The sequence below is a fragment of the Taudactylus pleione genome, unplaced genomic scaffold (genome assembly GCF_031769625.1).
Source record: "Taudactylus pleione unplaced genomic scaffold, aTauple2 ptg001458l, whole genome shotgun sequence".
Taxonomy (NCBI): Eukaryota; Metazoa; Chordata; class Amphibia; order Anura; family Myobatrachidae; genus Taudactylus; species Taudactylus pleione.
In genome coordinates, this window is record NW_028285856.1 from 382,413 (window position 1) to 402,457 (window position 20,045).

The 20,045-nt window shown below is 47.2% G+C and overlaps 1 protein-coding gene across 1 annotated transcript in view; it reads left to right on the forward strand.

Moving 5' to 3' along the window:
* The window catches only part of LOC148442566 (protein kinase C delta type-like), a gene marked incomplete at its 3' end in the record, with an annotated part of 79,105 nt that overhangs the window by 53,690 nt on the left and 5,370 nt on the right, over positions 1-20,045 (forward strand). The window contains exon 9 of the mRNA XM_088463798.1: positions 2,737-2,894. Coding sequence (XP_088319924.1) covers positions 2,737-2,894 — 158 coding nt within the window. The remainder of the gene's footprint in view (positions 1-2,736; positions 2,895-20,045) is intronic.

A 20,045-nucleotide genomic window follows, 5' to 3' on the forward strand; every position in this document is an offset into this window, starting at 1 on the left:
GATGGCCTAAAGTGAACACAAAAAAAGGCTGTCTCAAGGTGTCACAGGCGTGTTATAGTAAGTCACAGGCGTGTTATGGAGAGTCACAGGTGTGTTATGGAGAGTCACAGGCATGTTATGGAGAGTCAGGGGCATGTCAGTGAATGAGGCAGCATTCTCAAAAGCAGATCCACAACCATAGAGGCCATGTTTAGGAGATGTTCAGAAGGAAGCACTGTGCTGCCATAGGCTGTCTTTTCGATATTGCAAGTTATGGTGCGTTAATGGTGGAGTGTATACAACCCCTGGCACAAGCAAGGAAAGTGGGCATCTCAGAGCTTGCAGAGTCCATCATACGTTTGTACACAAGAGGGAAGCTGAAACTAGCATTTGCACAGTACTGCCGCTGTGACTGCAATAACTTGACGCATGCATTAGCCTCCACCTCTGTATATGGGATGTGGTCATAGGCCCTCATTCAGAGCAGGACGCTCTGAGCAGAGCGCTCGCTCTGAATGAGGGCCGTCCTCCATAAAAATGGAGCGTCCTACTGGACGCTCGTATAGCTGTGGGTCACCACCCACAGCACATACGAGCGTGCAGGATGATGGTCGCGATGGTCTTGACATTGCGACCAGAAGCCTGTGGTCGGGTTTTTCGACCACAAGCCCTGGAGTGATTTTGGCTCTATCAGAGCCAAAATCACTCCCACTGACATCACTAGTGATGTCAGTGGGCCGGCTTCTGATTGTAGGCGTTCCCTTGGGAACGCCCCCGTCTGGGAGGCACGCCCCCGGCACGCCCACCAAAGGGGGCGTGCTGTCAATCAACATCGACAGCACGCCCCCTTTGATCAGACACGAGCGAAGGAAAGTCCTTCGCTCGTCGCGTCTCGCGCATGCGCACGATGGAGCTCCCTCCGTCGTGCGCATGCTCAATGCACACCATCGACCCACTTGCGAGCGGACAGCCGCTCGCGAGTGGGTCTGAATCAGGCCCATAATACTAACTGCAGGGATTCTGGTGGTCAGCTGTTCTATCCCATTATAATTATGGGAAAGGCGATTTGCTTACTAAAAATATGTGATAATTAGGGTTTGTAGTAAATTTTTCCGAATTCTACTCCAATCGTCCTTTAGTAAATTTATGTGAAACTAAAATAATGTGAAAAGAGTGTGAAAGCCCCTTACTTCACTTTATTTTTAATAAAAATAATGTTAATAAATAGAGCCCTCAGAGTGATACAGTAATTTGGCAATGAGGTAAAGGGGTAGACATGGTACATTTCTTGCTGACCTAAGGGGCCATTGCTGCTGTATAAAAAGATGTGACCATTGCACCAGCTGATAGTCTTTAGGTCTCATCCTACACTGTTATTGGGGCTCCTCTTAGCCTTCATATGGCACATCAGTGGAGAAAGGCAGTCCTAGCGTTACTACCATGTGGCACCATACATAATACAGTATTTTAGGAAGGAAACTGTAATTATTTATTTTAATAAATGGGTGTAAATAAAGTGGTTTGAGGTTGGACTTTAATACTCAGTTTACTCTTTTCCATAGTTATCCTCTAGAAATGAATTCTCCTCTATGCACATCAAGGTGCACTTCTAGGTTACATAGACTTCTCCTGAGAGCATAGAGTATGCCAACACCTTTAGTCGCACCAGAGCAATCTCACATCTACTCAGTGCTCAAAGTGGGAATTCAGAGGTGGGGGTATGAAAAATGTAATCCACCCCTCTTCTACCCCCCCCCCCACACACCCCACACCCACGCAGCACACAACAGCCACTTCCCTGCAGACCTGTGACCTGAGGACTGTCCTTCAGGGTCTCCTCAATGGGTAGCTTGTCTGTACTGAGAATGGCTGAGGCTACTCTAAGGGAAGCAAGAACCGACAGCAGATGTCCACAATCCAACCCCTAAACCAGCTGTCAGAGAGGGAATAGGGATCCGCGATGCCGGTTACCAGCGGGGACGCGTGACTCAGTCAAAAGAAGGAGAGTCTTTTTAAATCCAGCACCGGCCGTGAGCCAATGAGAAAGCCACTTTGCTGCTTCTCATTGGCTGGCGGTCTGCAAGCCGCTATTGGCTAGCAGAAGGTACCAGATTAAAAAATCAGCCCCTTCTTTTGACTGGCAGCTGGTCCGCGAGCCAGGATTGGCTGGCGGCCACTGCTAGCTGTAAACAGCAGTGCAACCAGGAGCTGATGCTCCCGGCTCCATCACAATGGACACATCTCCACACAATGCCACAGCTGTTCCAGCGCTGGTACATTCTCTACTGTATCAAAAATTAAGTGGCAGCAGGAAGTGGCGATATGTCATACTGCTGTATACCGCCCCACTTTGAGCACTGCATCTACTGCAATACTGTTATATATGGTCTGACTGACAGTTATTTGTGCAACATTTATGCCACTTCCTTCAGCTTTATATAGACATCTTTGGGTATATTTACTAAAGTGCAGGTTTTTAGAAGTGGAGTTGTTGCCCATAGCAACCAATCAGATTCTACTTATCATTTATCTAGCATCTTCTAGAAGATAATATCTAGAATCTGATTGGTTGCTATGGGCAACAACTCCACTTCTAAAAACCTGTACCTTAGTAAATGTACCTCCTTGTAAGCACCTAGTATTTAAACTATTGTGCAAAATCTCTACAAAAGGGAGTGTTGTAAATGCCTCCTTTTCTACCTTACAAATAAAAGATGCAATAGTCATTGGTATAAACGTTATTTCTTCTTTCTGTAGCCAACCGTTCCACCGCCTGCCTCCAAAACTAAACATCTGGAAAGAATGGAGGCAGCAGAAGCCCGTAAACTGCCTCTTACAGCCGAGGAGCAGGAAGAATTTGCAGGGTTCTCATTTGTCACCTCCACCTGGAGAACCCTGCCAAAGCCACCCGGCCTGTAAGAACATAGAGCTGAGGCTTCAGCACTGCTGGGTGCCAGAATGGGAACCTCTGCATGTATGTACATTATATATTTATTATTTTTTCAACATGTTTGATTGAAGATTTCAATTTTAAACCGGGGAAGGATGAAGAAAGAAAAAGGGAGATAGAGCTGGGCATAATAGTAATTTGAGGATCAATAATAATCAGTTTTCATATTGGACAATAAGCTTCTTGCAAGATGAAATGCAGAAATAATTGCAGGCTGGGGATTATTACATAAACAGATATAGCTTAAGAGATATAAAAATAATAGCGGGGGAAATGGAGGAGAAGGGGCATGTCAGGGATGTGAGCAGAGGAAGAACAATGGAGGCAGGGAGGAGTGAGGTGTACCTGCTGCATGCACAGAAAAAGCAATAGAACCAAACATAGGGCCTGATTTAGCACGGATCGCAATCTCAGCTGCGTAATCGTACCCAAAGTTGCAGTGAGAATATGCGAATGCCTGCCACCGCTCAGCCAGCATAGGGACGCCCACTACTGCTTTCTCATATCTCTAATACTTTGCAGTTCTGCGTATACATCAGTAACATCGAAGGACATCGGCCCGTCAAGCACAACTACAGCAGGTCTGACCCTTCGCAAAAATTGCAAGTCTCGTCTCATGCAGTGAGCACTCAAGCTGCATAAGCAATCACAGTGGCTAATTTATGCACACCCATGCAATGGCATACAAAGAAGCGGTACACCTTCATTTCTGCAGCCACTCGCTCGTCACCACCCCCAAACGCTCACGTCCTGTCACTCACTCTTTGATGGATTCCTATCTGCGTGAGTAATCGCAGTGCGATCGCCGTGCATGTGCAGTGTATATGCATGTGCAGTACGCAACAATCGGCCAATCTGCGTACTTGGTTGCAATTGCGATCCGTGCAGGCCCACAATCAGTTGTTTTATGCTTCCTTATGGTTTATGACCCAAGGGGAACAAACGCTGCAAGATTTATGCCAGCACTCATGAAGTGAACACGTTATATACTCTAGATCAGGGGTTCCCAACCACGGTCCTCAAGGCACACTAACAGTCCAGGTTTTAAGGATAGCCATACTTGAGCTCAGGCAACTTAATTAGTACCTCAGTTATTTTGAGTAAGCCATCTGTGCTTTAGCATGGATATCACCAAAACCAGGACTGTTAGTGTGTCTTGAGGACTGAGGTTGGGAATCACTGCTCTAGATGTTATAGTATGTACAGTAATAGGATAGATCAGTGCAGTGGGGATCTGCCTTTATACCAGTGTGCTGCAATAGGACAACAAAAAGTGTATTTATAGTGGGAATATTTATAATTTTATGGCTCTATAATAGATGATGCACACATCATCCATATAATAATCAAGAAAGCATGTCTGTCTGTCCGCTTGTTTGTCCTTTATGCACGGCCAGAGTTATGGACCTAGCTTCGCCAAATGTGGCATTGTGGTGTAGTTTGACCAGGATTAGGTTTTTGCCTAGGTTTGAACTTCGTCAGGGTCACACACTGTCACAAAATCTCTAAAAAATGGGGACACTCTTAAATTACACAGGTTCCAGGGCTGGCTCCAGTGGAAATTGGAGGTCTACCAAAAACCTGTGAGATAGTGTTACGATCCTCTAGCAATTGCTAGGACCGAGATGGAGGTGTTGGAGATACGTGGCACATCGAAGAACAAACACAAGAAGTATAGTTAAATCATGGCAGTTTACTAAATAAATGATATGATGGACCAGTGAAAACACAACATGTCAATGGTGCAATAAGGAGCTGAAACCATAGGACAGTCAATAGAACATACTGTAGGTTTACAGTCCAAACTAAAGTTGTTAAATGGCCAGGAGGCCTAGTAGACAGCAATGCTTGAAACGTGGTGAAGAAGAAGGATTGCTGGATGGCCTAGCAGACAGCGATGCTTGAAATCTGGTGTAGAAGCAGGATTGCTGTATGGCCAGGAGGGCCTAGTAAACAGTGGTGCTTGAAATGTGGTGTTGAAGCAGGATTGCTGTATGGCCTGGAGGGCCTAGTAAACAGTGGTGCTTGAAACGTGGTGTTGAAGCAGGATTGCTGTATGGCCTGAAGGGCCTAGTAGACAGCGTAGCTAGAAACGTGGTTTAGAAGCAGGATAGCTGTATGGCCTAGAGGGCTCAGTAGACAGCGATGCTTGAACCGTGGTATAGAAGCAGGATAGCTGTATGGCCTGGAGGCTCTGTAGACAGCGATGCTTGAACGGTGGTATAGAAGCAGGATGGCTGTATAGCCTGCAGGGCTCTGTAGACAGCAATTCTTGAACCGAGGTATAGAAGCAGGATAGCTGTATGGCCTGGAGAGCTTAGTAGACAGCGATGCTTGAACTGTGGTATAGAAGCAGGATAGCTGTATGACCTGGATGCTCTGTAGACAGCGATGCCTGAACCGTGGTATAGAAGCAGGATAGCTGGATGGTCTGGAGGGCTCTGTAGACAGAGATGCTTGAACCGTGGTATAGAAGCAGGATAGCTGTATGGCCTGGAGGGCCCTGGAGACAGCATTGCTTGGACCCAGGGTACTTGGGTGACTTAAAAGCCGGTGAGCAGAATACACGCAGCATGTAGAAAATATAGCTGGAAGTCTGGATGCACAGAGAGCAGCTTGCATAACCAAAAGTTCCACATGAAAACTCTATAACCGACAGGGCGGCGACTTGTAACAGATAGCTACAGAAGTATAATTTTCACCTCAGTCTGAACAAACTTGATGACTCATGCAAGTTCATATTAAATCCAGAGCCTTTGTGTTTGCATGCAAGGGCGTAACTACATAGGGTCCACATAGCAAAATTTTAAAAGGCCCCCCAAAGGTAAAAAAAAAAACATACATTTGCCCCCACACAGAGCCCATTCATGTTATGCCACACAGACCCCATTTAGGTTATGCCACACAGAGCCCATTCAGTTTACGCCACATAGTAGTACCCTTTATACACATTATGCCACGAAGTAGTGGTGCCCCTTATACATTATGCCACACAGTAATGCCCCTTACACTACATAGTAATACTCCTTACACATTATACCACACGGTAATGCCCTTTACAGATTATGCCACATAGTAGTAGCTCCCCCATATAACACATTATTCCACACAATAGTAGTGCCCGTTACACATTATGCCCCCCCCAGCAACTCACCTCCCCATGCCCTCCAGCAGCCTCTCACCTCTCCTTGTGTGCCATCAGCAGCCAGCAGGTGTGGATTTGGGGCCAGGCTGCCAGCTAATTTCAGCGGGCTAACCGACAGGTAGCATCACCCATGGACAGACAGCGCTATTGCAATTTGAATCTGGCACTGGCCGCAAGCCAAGCAGAGCTCGCGGACCTGCAGCCAAACAGAAACTGCCACTGCTGATTGGCTGTCGGTCTGCAAGCTCTGATTGCCTCGCGACTGGAGCAGCTGTCTTTCCATGACTGCCTGCCAGTGAGCCAGCTGTACTCAGCTGGTGGGCCAGCACTAAATCAACATCACTGACACCCGGGCCCCCCTTGATGGCCCTGACTACATCAGCCTACCTTGTATGCATGACTGGATGCAGGGGGAGCAGTGGGCCTCCATAGCAGCTGCACCTCTTGCACCCATGGTAGTTACGCCACTGTTTGCAAGCATGTTAGCAAACATTTAGGTCCTATTCAGGAACAATGGAATGGGGTTATAGGCAAGCACAATGTAAACAAATAAAGGCTGCAGGTGTACTTCAGGGTCCACTCTTTCACCCAGGTAATGGCCGCCTGGGGAACATAGCATGTGGTATATAATCAGGATGTGGGACACTACTATCAGAGGGGGATTGGCAGGTGTGCACTCACCAGCAATATGTTATATGTCCCTAGCTTGCATTCCCTGGCTGGACATCTGACAGAATCTGTTATGTTACCTCAGAAATTTGCTGTCCTGCTTTCTGATTCCATTATTTCACCTCGAGGATACACGTTTCCTCTGGTTGGGCGACTATTAATGGGTCCACTATACTATCCATACAGGAACCTTCACATAATATACTCTAATAACTGTACATGTCAGCATTCCTCTGTTGTGGGAAATCTTCTGTCTATTCCCCACTGGGCCTGGTATTGGCTAGACATGGTTCTGTTGGTGGTGGGCTGCGAGAGGGAGGCTTTCCAAAATATAGGAAGAGACGCAGGCAAGAGAATAAGTATACACTATCCAGCATATTATACAATAGTACACAATATCCAATCTCAGTGATTAGCATAATATACAAAAGCCAGTAGTGGCCACTGGACCAGTAATTTCCAGGAACAGAGTGGAGCCTCCAGCAGTACATCAGGGCCGGGTTATTGGCCAGTTTGGTCACTGTTTGTCCCAGCAAAATCTCACATCCAGTCCCAGGCCTCATCCATATGCCCAGGCCCAAACTTAAGCTCAAACACAGCTCTAGGCCTTAAGCCAGGGTTGCCGAAATTCTGGCTGCCCTTTTTGGGAAGGAAAAAAAGAGAACCAGGCACTCTTTAACCAGCCAATTATATAACAATTATTAAAATTAAAATTAGTTTAATCTTTGTTCAGCTGCTGTCAAGAAATAGGTAAATGCCACTACCTAAAAAGAAAGTCCCTAGGAAAATGCAAATTGTAAAGACGGCGCTTTTTAACAAAAGATTTAATACATAATAATGACCTTACAAACAATTACTAAAACAATACATCACAATAGACAATTAAAAATTATTACTAAATCTACAAAAAACCAGCCGGTGTAGACACTCATCAATCAACTAAAAAACCATAAATTTCTGGACATCCAGAAAAAACAATATGTCATATGGTTTTGTGGATACACCTTGATTGGTGTTATAAAAAAATTGCAAGCATGAAAAAATCAATAGCATGAGACTTTGTCTGCTTAGAATAACAGATTGATTTATTCCCAAGATGAGGGTGTTAGTCAGTATTCATTGCAGGTGAATCCGTACAAAAATAATTTGTTTTGCAATCCAAGTTTTCAGCTGTATAGATGTTAGTCTTTATGCCCCAAGTGTTAGTAAGCACGGTATTATGCCAAGAATGTTAGTAGGCAAAAGGACAATAATAATAGGCAGTGAAAACGGCTTTCAAATCCCTTATTCATGGGAGACATGACAAGTCTAAACCAGCTGGCTGCAAACACTCGTCACGTCTCCCGGGAGAACTGTGAGTACGGGATAAACAAGCCGTTCAGGCTATGCTCCTGAGTTTTTAAAAGGAGTTAATCCCTTAAATCCCGGCTTGCATGAATAAGGGATTTGAAAGCCGTTTTCACTGCCTATTATTATTGTCCTTTTGCCTACTAACATTCTTGGCATAATACAGTGCTTACTAAATCCACAGAGCTTATGCTCTGTGGACTCATAATGTTACACTAGTAAATAATCCAAAGGTTTTAAAAAGTCTATATTTTTTCTACATAGAAACAAAAATGTATATTATGTTATATATATTTTGTTATAAATGATACTAAGTGCACATGGTGTAATCGGTACAATGTACTAATATTGTTTTCTAATTATACAGGACATGGAAGACACGTGCAAGATCAGACGTGTGGAAAGAGGACATTAGAACCTGTAGTATTTTGATAATTTATGATAAATGTTGATATAGATAGGAAAATATATTTTTTAAGTGTTACTTTTTTTACATTTACATTTTTATATTTACTATGTTAGAATAGTTTGATTTTAATCAGATAACATCAAAAATAGAAAGGTGTGTGATGGCCGGCTGGAAGGGGAGGTTGGAGGCCGGATAGCTAAAATGCTATTTATGTTTTTACTTTTTCTAGGTTAGGTTAGTTCCCAATATGAGTTGTTAGAGTGTCACATTCCTATGTCTATATTTTGATACCTGTGCTTCCTGCACTGTTATTACTTTAAGTGCGAAGTCCAGGCGGCAGCCGAGTACCTACGAACAAGTGTGTGTTCCGGGAAAGGGGGTTGTTATTGGTGAAGGGCACTTTGTTTAGGTTTTGACAGTGCAGGAGTTCATCAGGTATCATAACAGGTGGAGGCCGAAAAGCAATAGGCCTATTCATCATTTTTACTTTTTCTACATTTACATTTTAATATTTACTATGTTAGTATAGTTTGTTTTTAATAAGATAATAACATCAAAATAGAAAGGTGTGTGATTGGCCGGCTAGAAGGGGAGGTTGGAGGCCGGATAGCTATAATACTATTTATGTTTTTTTCACTTTTTCTACATTTACATTTAATATTTAGTATGGTAGTATAGTTTTATTTTCAGAAGACAGTAATAACACAATAGAAATAGAGAGTGAGAAGCTAAGGAGTAAGAGCTTGGGTTTATTCCTAGATGGAAGACCTCCTTAGAATATAGGTGTAGTTCCCAATATGAGTTGTTAGAGTGTCACATTCCTATGTCTATATTTTGATACCTGTGCTTCCTGCACTGTTATTACTTTAAGTGCGAAGTCCAGGCGGCAGCCGAGTACCTACGAACAAGTGTGTGTTCCGGGAAAGGGGGTTGTTATTGGTGAAGGGCACTTTGTTTAGGTTTTGACAGTGCAGGAGTTCAGCAGGTATCATAACAGGTGGAGGCTGAATAGCAATAGGCCTATTCATCATTTTTACTTTTTCTACATTTACATTTTAATATTTACTATGTTAGTATAGTTTCCTTTTTACAAGACAAAAATAATACAATAGAAAGGTGTGTGATTGGCTGGCTAGAAGTGGAAGTTGGAGGCCAGATAGCTGTAATGCTATTTATAGTTTTTAATTTTTCAACATGTATATTTTAATATTTAGTATGTTAGAATAGTTTAGTTTTATCAAGACAGTAACAACACAATAGAAAGGTGTGTGATTGGATGGTTAGAAGGTGAGGTTGGTGGCTGGATACCTATAATGCTATTTACGTTATTTACTTTTTGTACATTTACATTTAATATTTAGTATGTTAGTATAGTTTCATTTTCAGAAGACGACAGTAATAACACAATAGAAAGGTGTGTGATTGGCCAGCTAGAAGGGGAGGCGGTGTTATATCTGTACTCGGCTGGTCGAGTCTAGACTGAATCATTGGATTGCTTGCTAACTTGTTCACCTGTTATGATGATGTCAACCTGGGTGTTGGCCTGATTGACTGTGATTGGTTATCAGCAGTTTTAATCAGGTGCTGGCTCTTGGGCCTGTGTGGGTTGTTTTGTTTTGGCTGTGTCTCTGACAGGATTCTATGTCTTGTTGGTCCCTGGTTCTAGCTATTTGCAAGAAGGATTGCTGGTTTCTTCATCTGCTAAATATCCTGGATACATTGTTACATATTATTGCTAGCAGATGTACACCTGGCTAATATACTACTCTGGATTATTCATGCGTTTTGAATTATCTTATCCTGCAGTTTGCTGTATATCTAAAGCAGTGATTCCCAACCTCGGTCCTCAAGGCACACTAACAGTCCTGGTTTTAGTGATATCCATGCTTAAGCACAGATGGTTAAATCAAAATAGCTAAGGTGCTAATTAATTCCCTGTGCTCATCCATGGCTATCCTTAAAACCAGGACTGTTAGTGTGCCTTGAGGACCGTGGTTGGGAACCCCTGATCTAAAGAATACACTGAGTTTTGAAAATACTCTCATGTTTGTTGAATGATTATTCCGGAATTATTACTATTGCTTAAGCATGTATATATTACTAATGTAGTGAAAATATAACTGCATACCCTTTGTTGTTTTACATTTTTCAACATGTATATATTAATATTTAGTATGTTAGAATAGTTTAGTATTAACAAGACAGTAACAACACAATAGAAATGTGTGTGATTGGCCATCTAGAAGAGGAGGTTGGAGGCCGGATAGCTAAAATGCTATTTATGTTATTTACTTTTTCTACATTACATTTTAATATTTAGTATGTTAGTATAGTTTCAGAAGACAGTAATAACACAATAGAAATAGAGAGAAAGAAGCTAGGCAGTAAGGGCTTGGGTTTACTTGTGGATGGGAGACCTCCTGATAATCTAGGTGTAGTTCCCAATATGAAGTCTTAGAGTGTCACATTTCTATGTATATATTTTGATACCTGTGCTTCCTGCACTGTTACTACTTTAAGTGCGAAGTCCAGGCGGCAGCCGAGTACCTACGAACAAGTGTGTGTTCCAGGAAAGGGGGTTGTTATTGGTGAAGGGCACTTTGTTTAGGTTTTGACAGTGCAGGAGTTCATCAGGTATCATAACAGATGGAGGCCGGATATAAAATATGAGATATGGTAAGAACTTTCCCTTGTTGTCTCTATTTCTACGAAGTCCATAGGGTTCCACAGGATACCTTGGGTATAGGGGTGACGTCAGTTATCGGGCACCATAGAGTTAAGCTTTCAACCTCCCAGGATGCACTAGGGTCCCCCTCCTATACCCCGCCCCCGAGCCAAGGCACCTCAGTTAGTTACCAAGCCATAGGCCGGAGGAGGAGAAGGAAGAGAGAGAAAAAAGATCTGGACACACACAAGAATCACATTCTCACCAGAGGGAGACGGAAAAACCGGTGACCAGAGCAAAGCCCATCTGCAGCACAGGTGCGACAGGGCGGGAGTCCTGTGGAACCCTATGGACTTCGTAGAAATAGAGAAAACAAGGGAAAGTTCTTACCATATCTCATATTTTCTACTTCAGGGTCCATAGGGTATCCACAGGATACCTTGGGGATGTCCCAAAGCAGTATCCTTTAAGGGTGGGGACGCTCCTGTGCAGAAAGGAGAATCCGCCACCCGAAGGAAGCATCCTGAGAGGCGAAGGTGTCAAACCTGTAATACCTCACGAAGGTTTGGACAGAGGACCACGTAGCAGCCTTGCAGATCTGGACTGCCGAGGCACCACGTCGAGCTGCCCACGAAGGACCCACAGACCTAGTGGAATGAGCCTTCACAGAAGGAGGAACCGGCAGGCCTTCATGAAGATAAGCTTCAGAAATAGCCATACGGATCCAGGCCGCCAAAGTTTGCTTTGAAGCAGGCCAACCCTTTTTACGGAAGCCATAGAGGACAAACAAGGCGTCCGACTTCCTAAACGAAGAAGTGCGGTCAACATAAGTCCTTAAGGCCCGCACGACATCCAAAGAGGCCTCACCCACTGAAAGACCAGGTGAGTTAAAGGCCGGAACAACGATTTCCTCGTTAACATGAAACTGGGAAACAACTTTGGGAAGAAACTCGGGCCGAGTGCGGAGCACTGCCCTGTTCCCAAGAAAAACCAAGAAAGGGGGTTTACAAGAAAGAGCCCCTAAATCTGAAACACGTCTGGCCGAAGCAATAGCCAGAAGGAAAACAGTCTTAGCTGTTAGCCATTTAAGATCCACTGAGCCCAGTGGTTCAAACGGCGGTCCCTGGAGAGCCCTCAGAACCACAGCCAAATCCCAAGGCGCCACAGGTGGAACAAAGGGCGGCTGAATGCGGAGAACACCTTGCATAAAGGTGCGCACATACGGGATTGTAGCAATCCTACGGTGAAACCAGACAGACAGGGCCGAAACCTGTACCTTCAAAGAAGCAAGGCGAAGCCCATGATCTACTCCCGCTTGTAGGAAGGTGAGTATCCGAGACAGACGAAACTCCCGCGGTGCATAACCTCTCGGTCGACACCACTGGAAGAACGTATGCCACACGCGATGGTATATCCTCGCGGAAGACGGCTTCCGAGCTCGTAACATGGTACGCACCACAGAACTGGAAAACCCCCTGGACCTCGGCATGGCTGTCTCAACAGCCACGCCATCAAAGACAGCCGAGTCAGGTCCGGGTGAAGACAAGGACCCTGTGACAGAAGGTTCGGTCGAAGCGGCAACCGCAGAGGACTGTCCACGGACAGACCGTGAAGGTCTAAAAACCAGTGCCGTCTGGGCCCCGCGGGAGCTATCAACAGGAGCGTCCCTCCTTCCTGTTTGAATTTCCGGATTACCCGTGGAAGAAGGGAGACCGGAGGGAACAGGTATGCGAACCGGAACGTCCACCGGACGGACAGAGCATCCACCAGAGACGCCCCTTCGTCTCTTGTGCGAGACCTGTACACCGGCAACTTGTTGTTGTGCCGGGACGCCATGTAGTCGATCTCTGGAAGACCCCATCTGTCCACCAGCAGTTGAAAAACGTCCGGGTGCAGGGACCATTCCCCCGGATGAAAGTCCTGGCGACTTAGAAAGTCCGCCTCCCAATTTAGCACTCCTGGGATGAAGACCGCTGATATGGCCGGAAGATTGCGCTCCGCCTATACCAGGATCCGAGAGACCTCCACGAGAGCCGCCCAACTTCGGGTTCCTCCTTGCCTGTTTATGTAGGCCACGGTGGTAGCGTTGTCCGACTGGACCTGCACTGGACGACCCTGGAGAACCCGATGTGCCTGCTGGAGAGCATTGAAGACCGCACGGAGTTCCAAGATATTGATTGGAAGCTCCGCTTCTGTCGGCGTCCACCTGCCCTGGAACAAGTGTGGACCCGAAACTGCTCCCCAGCCCCGAAGACTGGCGTCCGTTGTCAACAGGACCCAATTTGGAACCCAGAACGGACGTCCCTCGCTGAGATGGGTCGTCTGTAACCACCAGGCAAGGGACAGGCGAACCTCCGGGGTGAGCAAAATCGTCTGGGACTTCAGAGACTGAGGCAGCCCGTTCCACTTGGACAGGATCAGGTGCTGCAGAGGTCTGGAGTGAAACTGGGCATATGCCACCATGTCGAAAACCAACACCATGGAGCCCAGTAACCTCATCGCCGAGTGTAGAGACACCCGGCGGCCGTGCAGACAACTGCGCACCCTCGACTGTAAAGCAGAGATCTTTTCCCCCGTCACGAAGATCCTTTGCGGCTCCGAGTCAAATAAGGCTCCGAGGTGCAGAATCCGCCAAGACAGGATTAGAGTGGACTTCTGCCAGTTGATTAGCCAGCCGTGCCATTGCAGTAGCGCAATAGTCAGGTCCAAGTGGCGTAGAAGTAGCTCTGGAGATCCTGCCACCAATAAAAGGTCATCCAAGTACGGCAACATGCGGACTCCCTGCAGCCGCAGAGAAGCCGCCATGACCGCCATCACCTTGGTGAACACACGTGGTGCTGTCGCCAGGCCAAAAGGTAACGCCCGAAACTGGAAGTGGTCGCTGCGGATTGCAAACCTGAGGAACTGTTGATGACGCAAAAGAATAGGGACATGCAGGTAAGCGTCCTGTATGTCCAATGACACCATGTAGTCCCCAGGTTCCAGCACCAGAATGATGGACCGTAGGGTCTCCATCCGAAACTTCGGTACCCGCAAAGACTTGTTGAGAGCCTTGAGGTTGAGGATCGGACGATACGACCCATTGGGTTTCTGTACCAAAAAAAGATTTGAATAGAAACCCTGGCCCCTCTGGGAGAATGGAACAGGCACTATAACTCCAGCCTGGAGCATAGTGTGCAATACCTTCCGCAGCTCCGTAGCCTTGTTCCGGTCTGATGGTAGACCCATGGAGAAGAATCGAGATGGGGGTCTGTGCCGGAAGGAGAGGGCGTACCCGTGGGAGACCACCTCGAGAACCCAAGTGTCTGTCGTAGTGACCGACCAACACTGGGCGAACTGCAGCAGGCGGCCTCCCACCCTGGGATCCCTCAAAGGGAGGCCCGGACCGTCAGGCCGCAGGCTTGTCATCTGGCTTAGGGGCCGGACGTCTGGTACTCCATGCCTGCTTCCGGGGCTTGGCCGATTTCTTAGGACCGGCCTGTCGAGGAAAAGACTGTGGTTTGGGCCTGCCCTGGGCCCTATAAGACCGAAAGGACGATGGTCCAGAACCAGAAGAAGCAGCGGCCGACAGGAGACAAGCCGATTTGGCTGCCGCAAGCGTGGCCACAATCTTGTCCAGATCCGGACCGAAGAAAACTTCTCCGGTAAATGGCAACGCCTCCAAACCCTTTTTGGAATCTGCGTCCGCCTTCCAGGATCGCAGCCACAAGGTGCGACGAGCAGCCACCATTGCTGAAGAAATTCTAGACACCAGAGTACTAATGTCTAAGGCCGCCTCGTTGATATAAGTGGCCGAATCACGGAGATTACCAATCAACTCCACCTGTTCGGCCGGACAGTCGGAATCAACAGACGCCTCTAATGAATCCGCCCAGCGCTCCATCGCTCTGGCAACCCAGCAAATGGCCATAGCCAGCCGTGCTGCCCCCCCCGCAAGGGCATAAGCGGACTTCAGGCAGATCTCCACCTTGCGGTCCGTAGCATCCTTAAGGGAGGACATGGATGGCATCGGCAATGTGGCACTACGGACAAGACGGGTCACGTGAGAATCCACCTGTGGAGGGGATTCCCACTTTGCAAAATAATTATCCGCGAACGGATAAGCCACTGCCAGGCGCCTCTGCGACTGGTATCTTTTGCCAGGCTGTTTCCACGCCTCCTCTAAATGGTCCACTAACTGACCCGAAAGAGGAAAGACTGTGGCATCGCCCTTCACATCTTTAAAAAAGGCATACTTGGATTTAGCCGCTGGGGGAACTTCGTCCTCAATCACCAAGGCTGTGCGGACTGCCCGAATAAGTCCAGGAATATATACCTTGGACTTAGCGTCAGCGTCCTTAGTATGGAGAGGTTCCTGATCGTAAGGATCCAGAATCTCCCCATCATCAGACGTCCCCTCGTCATCCTCATAAGGAGCCGACAGAGTCGCCACCGGCCGTTTATGTGGCCGCATCACAGACTCCCCTTGCAACACATCCGACAAGTGCTGTACAGAACTCGTCAGGGAGTTAATCCACGCCGGCTCCTGAGAAACCGGGAGAAGGGAAATAGGGAGACAGTGGGGTACCACCAATTGTCGTGGGAAACCCTGCATGGGTGACGACACCACTGACTGCTGGGACAAACCCATCGGCGGAAACGCGGGCTGCGGAGCTAACTGGCCCACTAAGGTTGTAAGCGCCTGAGCTAAACAAGCCCAGGGCGGCTCCTGTACCAGTGCAGTAAACGTAATAGGCCGCGCCATAGACAAACACTGCCGGCAGAGGCCCTCCGCGCTACCCTCCCCCTCCGGTAACGGTACTTTACACGTAGCACACTGTAGTCGGAGAGGAAAATCACTTTCAGACATGATGGCACCAAGTATGTGACCCCTCTCACCAATTATATATTAAATAGGCGAGAGACCACCCTGCAGCACCGCAAGGGCTTAGCAGAAAGGACAGGGACAGTAATAAAGCTGACAGTTAGAAGAAAAGTTACAGGCAGCAGCGCTAGCACAGTCACAATGCAAAGAAAAATCAATTCCTGCACTAACAGCGCTGATCACTCAACTACGCAGACACAGGGCCTGGTAGGACACAGCGCAGCATACACAGACCTGACCCAAATCGGAGGAGAGGTATGCGGGGGGACCCAGACCACGATGCTTCCGTCCAGCGCTTCCAGCAGCGTTCACCATGCGGTGGAAAGATGGCCGCCGAGGAGCAGAGAGGAGGCTGGCCTGGGGGAGGAGCGCTGCTACAGGACCATTCGGCAGTGTACAGAGAGGGCTGTGTGCAGCGGGGGAGGCGCCGGCTGTGAGACAGGGAAGGCGCGCTCCCCTGGCATGCATTTAACCCCCGGGACGCCGCAGCGCTACCGCTCTGCTGCTGTCCGCTGTCCCAGGGGGTAGTGGAAGCGCAGGTTCAATATCTGGCTCCACGCTGCAGCCAGTCCCCAGGGAGCCCCCTGCCTGGGGACTCTGGACCATGTGACAGCGGGGACCCACCGGCCATGGTCCGGAACATCTGGGGTCACCGCTAGCTGTGACCCCAGATGCTCACCAGCATCCCCGGATCGGTACCGGCGTTCTGGTACCGGCGGGGGTGTAGGGAAGACAGCATGGACGTCAGGACTGACTGTCCATGCTGTTCATCCAGATGTGCAGCCACAGCTGCATGAAGAAAAAGCTTCAGGGGCTCTTCTAGCCCCCACTCCAACAGGTGCACCCGACTCCGGCCGGGCACCAAACTAAACTGAGGTGCCTTGGCTCTGGGGCGGGGTATAGGAGGGGGACCCTAGTGCATCCTGGGAGGCTGAAAGCTTAACTCTATGGTGCCCGATGACTGACGTCACACCTATACCCCAAGGTATCCTGTGGATACCCTATGGACCCTGAAGTAGAAATAATTCTATTTATGATTTTAAAGTTTTCTACATTTAAATTTTAATATTTACTAAGTTAGTATAGTTGAATTTTTACAAGACAATAACAACACAATAGAAAGGTGTGTGATTGGCCGTTTAGAAGGGCAGGTTGGGGGCCGGATAGCTATAATACTATTTAGATTTTTTTAATTTTCTACATGTGCATTTTAATATTTAGTATGTTAGAATAGTTTAATCTTAATAAGATAGTAACAACAAAATAGAAAGGTGTGTGATTTGCCAGCTAGAAGGGAAGGTGGTGTTATATCTGTACTCAGCTGGTTGAGTCTAGACTGAATCCTTGGATAGGTTGCTGACTTGTTTACCAGCTATGATTATGTCAGCCTACGCGTTGGCCTGGTCGACTGTGATTGGTTACCAGCAGTTTTAATCAGGTGCTGGCTCTTGGGCCTGTGTGGGTTGTTCTGTTCTGGCTGTGTCTCCCACAAGATTCTGGACCTGACTCATACCTGCTCGCTAGGATGCGCTCGCTCGTTGCTGGCCAATTTTTCCATTCTGCGCATGCGTATGCATCACATTGCGCGTATGCGAACCACTGCGATAGACCGGGAATCACTCGCTTGCTCAGCATAGACAGCCCAGTTGATTGAGTGACAGAAGAGGCCATTTGTGGGTGGTAACAGGGGCAGGCCACTAGAAACGGGGGAGTGGAGGTGCGAACGCAGGCGTGCCTATGTTTTTCAACGTAGTTTCCTAGGCGTGCATAATTAAGAGGCAGCGTCATAGTACACGTCACCTGCCTGTTTTGTACACTCACAGAGCTTGCGGTAAGGTAAGGCAACCACAAGCGCTACGAGCCCTTCCGATGGTCCTCGATATACCAATATTTTAATACACTTCCTGGAGATGATGGGTGCTAATGGGAGTCTCTACATACGCTAATGGGCATCTATAGACACAAAGTGATCGCTCGCCAACACAAAGTGGGGTGCTTATGCCTTTCTGAGCGAGCGCCTGCCATGCCGTCAATTAGCCGAATTTGCATACACTGGGTGCGAGCGATCCCCTCGAGCGAGCGGCTCTGAATGAGCTCCCTAGTTCGAAATCACTTTGGGGTAAGTTTCGAGACAAATCAAGTTACGATTCGGTTCTGTAGTCAGTTTGGAAATCAGATTTAAAAACCGACCTCGGGTTTTGAACTGCATGTAAACAGGTCCAAATTACATGATTTATGAATTTTTTTTAGAGATTTGCATTGATATTTAAGGGATCCAAAACCGTATCCGAACAAAACACTTAAGAGCAGAGCCGTAGCTAGCGCTCTGAGCGCCCCGTGCCGGCCTCATCCCTTTTGTGCGTGACGTCATGACGTCTCACATAAAGGGGCGGGGCCGCCGTCATCTTAAACTCAAGCAGTGCTGGAAGCATCTTCAAGACTCGCCCACATTTTTGCTGCCACTCCCTGTAATCCTCACTGCTGAGGTATCTTGGTGCTTGCGCAGTGCGACCATGAGACATGCGCCGTCGGACGATAATTGCTCAACTGCGTAGATATCAGCATTGTGTCCACATCTGAATCAGGCCCATTATATGATAATGGTATCGCTGCATGTATACCTGATGTTATATATCTTATTAGGACAGCATTTATTCCTTCATTCAGAGGCGGCCGTACGGTCTACGGCCGCACGGCCGCCTCGATGTTTGTCAAGTGCGCATGTGCACGAGGGAGCCGGCTCCTTCGTGCTCATGCGTGAGACCCGCTACGACCGACAGCGCCGGTCGTAGCGGGACTCTTTCCAAAGGGGGCGAGCTGTCGATGTTGATTGACAGCTCGCCCCGTTTGGAAGGCGGGCCGGGGGGGTGGCAGCCCAAACGGAGGCCCCACTGACATCACTAGTGATGTCAGTGGAGAGCTTCCGGCTCTAACAGAGCCAGAAGCTCTCCGGGGCTTACGACAAGTGAGACCCTACCCTAGGGTCTCGTCGTAAGCCCCGATGGTCGCGATGGTCAGAGACCATCGCGACCATCACCCTCATCGGTGTAAACCCACAGCCTAACGACCGAAACAGAGGCGGGCGGTCAGGATGCAAGCGGCCGCCGAGTTTCTGAGCGACCGCTTGCATCCTCCGACCGCCTCTGAATGAGGCCCTTAGTTCTGTTCTCATGTGTTATTGCCATTGTTTGTATCGTTACCTTGCTGTGTTACTGTATCAGAGTTACATTGTCTACCTTGTATGCCTTTTACTATATGTTCAATAAAAGAAAATGATTTATAAAAAGCAGATGTTCTGGATTCATTTATTTGAGTGTTATTTAGATATTTATTACATGGAAAATAATAGGAAGCATTCTACAGGTCATCATAGTAACCATGGCCACACGAGGTGCTGCTCTATAGGAAGTACTGTGGGATGATTACCAAGCTTATCCTTCCAGGACCTTCCATCGTGGGTGGAAACCAGAGCCCCTTGAGGAAACCCACAGAAGCATAGGGAAAATATACTAACTCCACACAGATAGCCTAGACATATTACTTGTTACTTTATTTTGGAAACCTTGGATATCTTAGCTGGCTATAGATATATCAGTCCCGTAATGGAGGCGTTTTCCCTTCTGGCACTTAAACCACATTTGAAAGGCATTAAACTTTTCCAAATTGAAGTGCCAACTGGTCATTAACCATTACCAGCCATACAATTTATCCAATTATCAGTGTGGGGCTAAAAACAGCAGCAGAAATCTCCCAATAAGTTTTCTCTTCAAACTACCTAAAAATTGTCAAGTTTGAGAACTTTTAATTCTGAAGAGGAAATCATATACAACACAGAGGTTGTATACTATGGATCAATGTCATTTTCATATATTATTTTCAATAAATATGCTACTACATGTATACTGCATACATGTTTCTTCTCAAAATAAAGGTACATTTATACTTGGTTTTCAAAGTTCCTAAGAAACAACAGAATATGACTAAACTACAAAGACTATGAAGAAGATGGAGAATCCT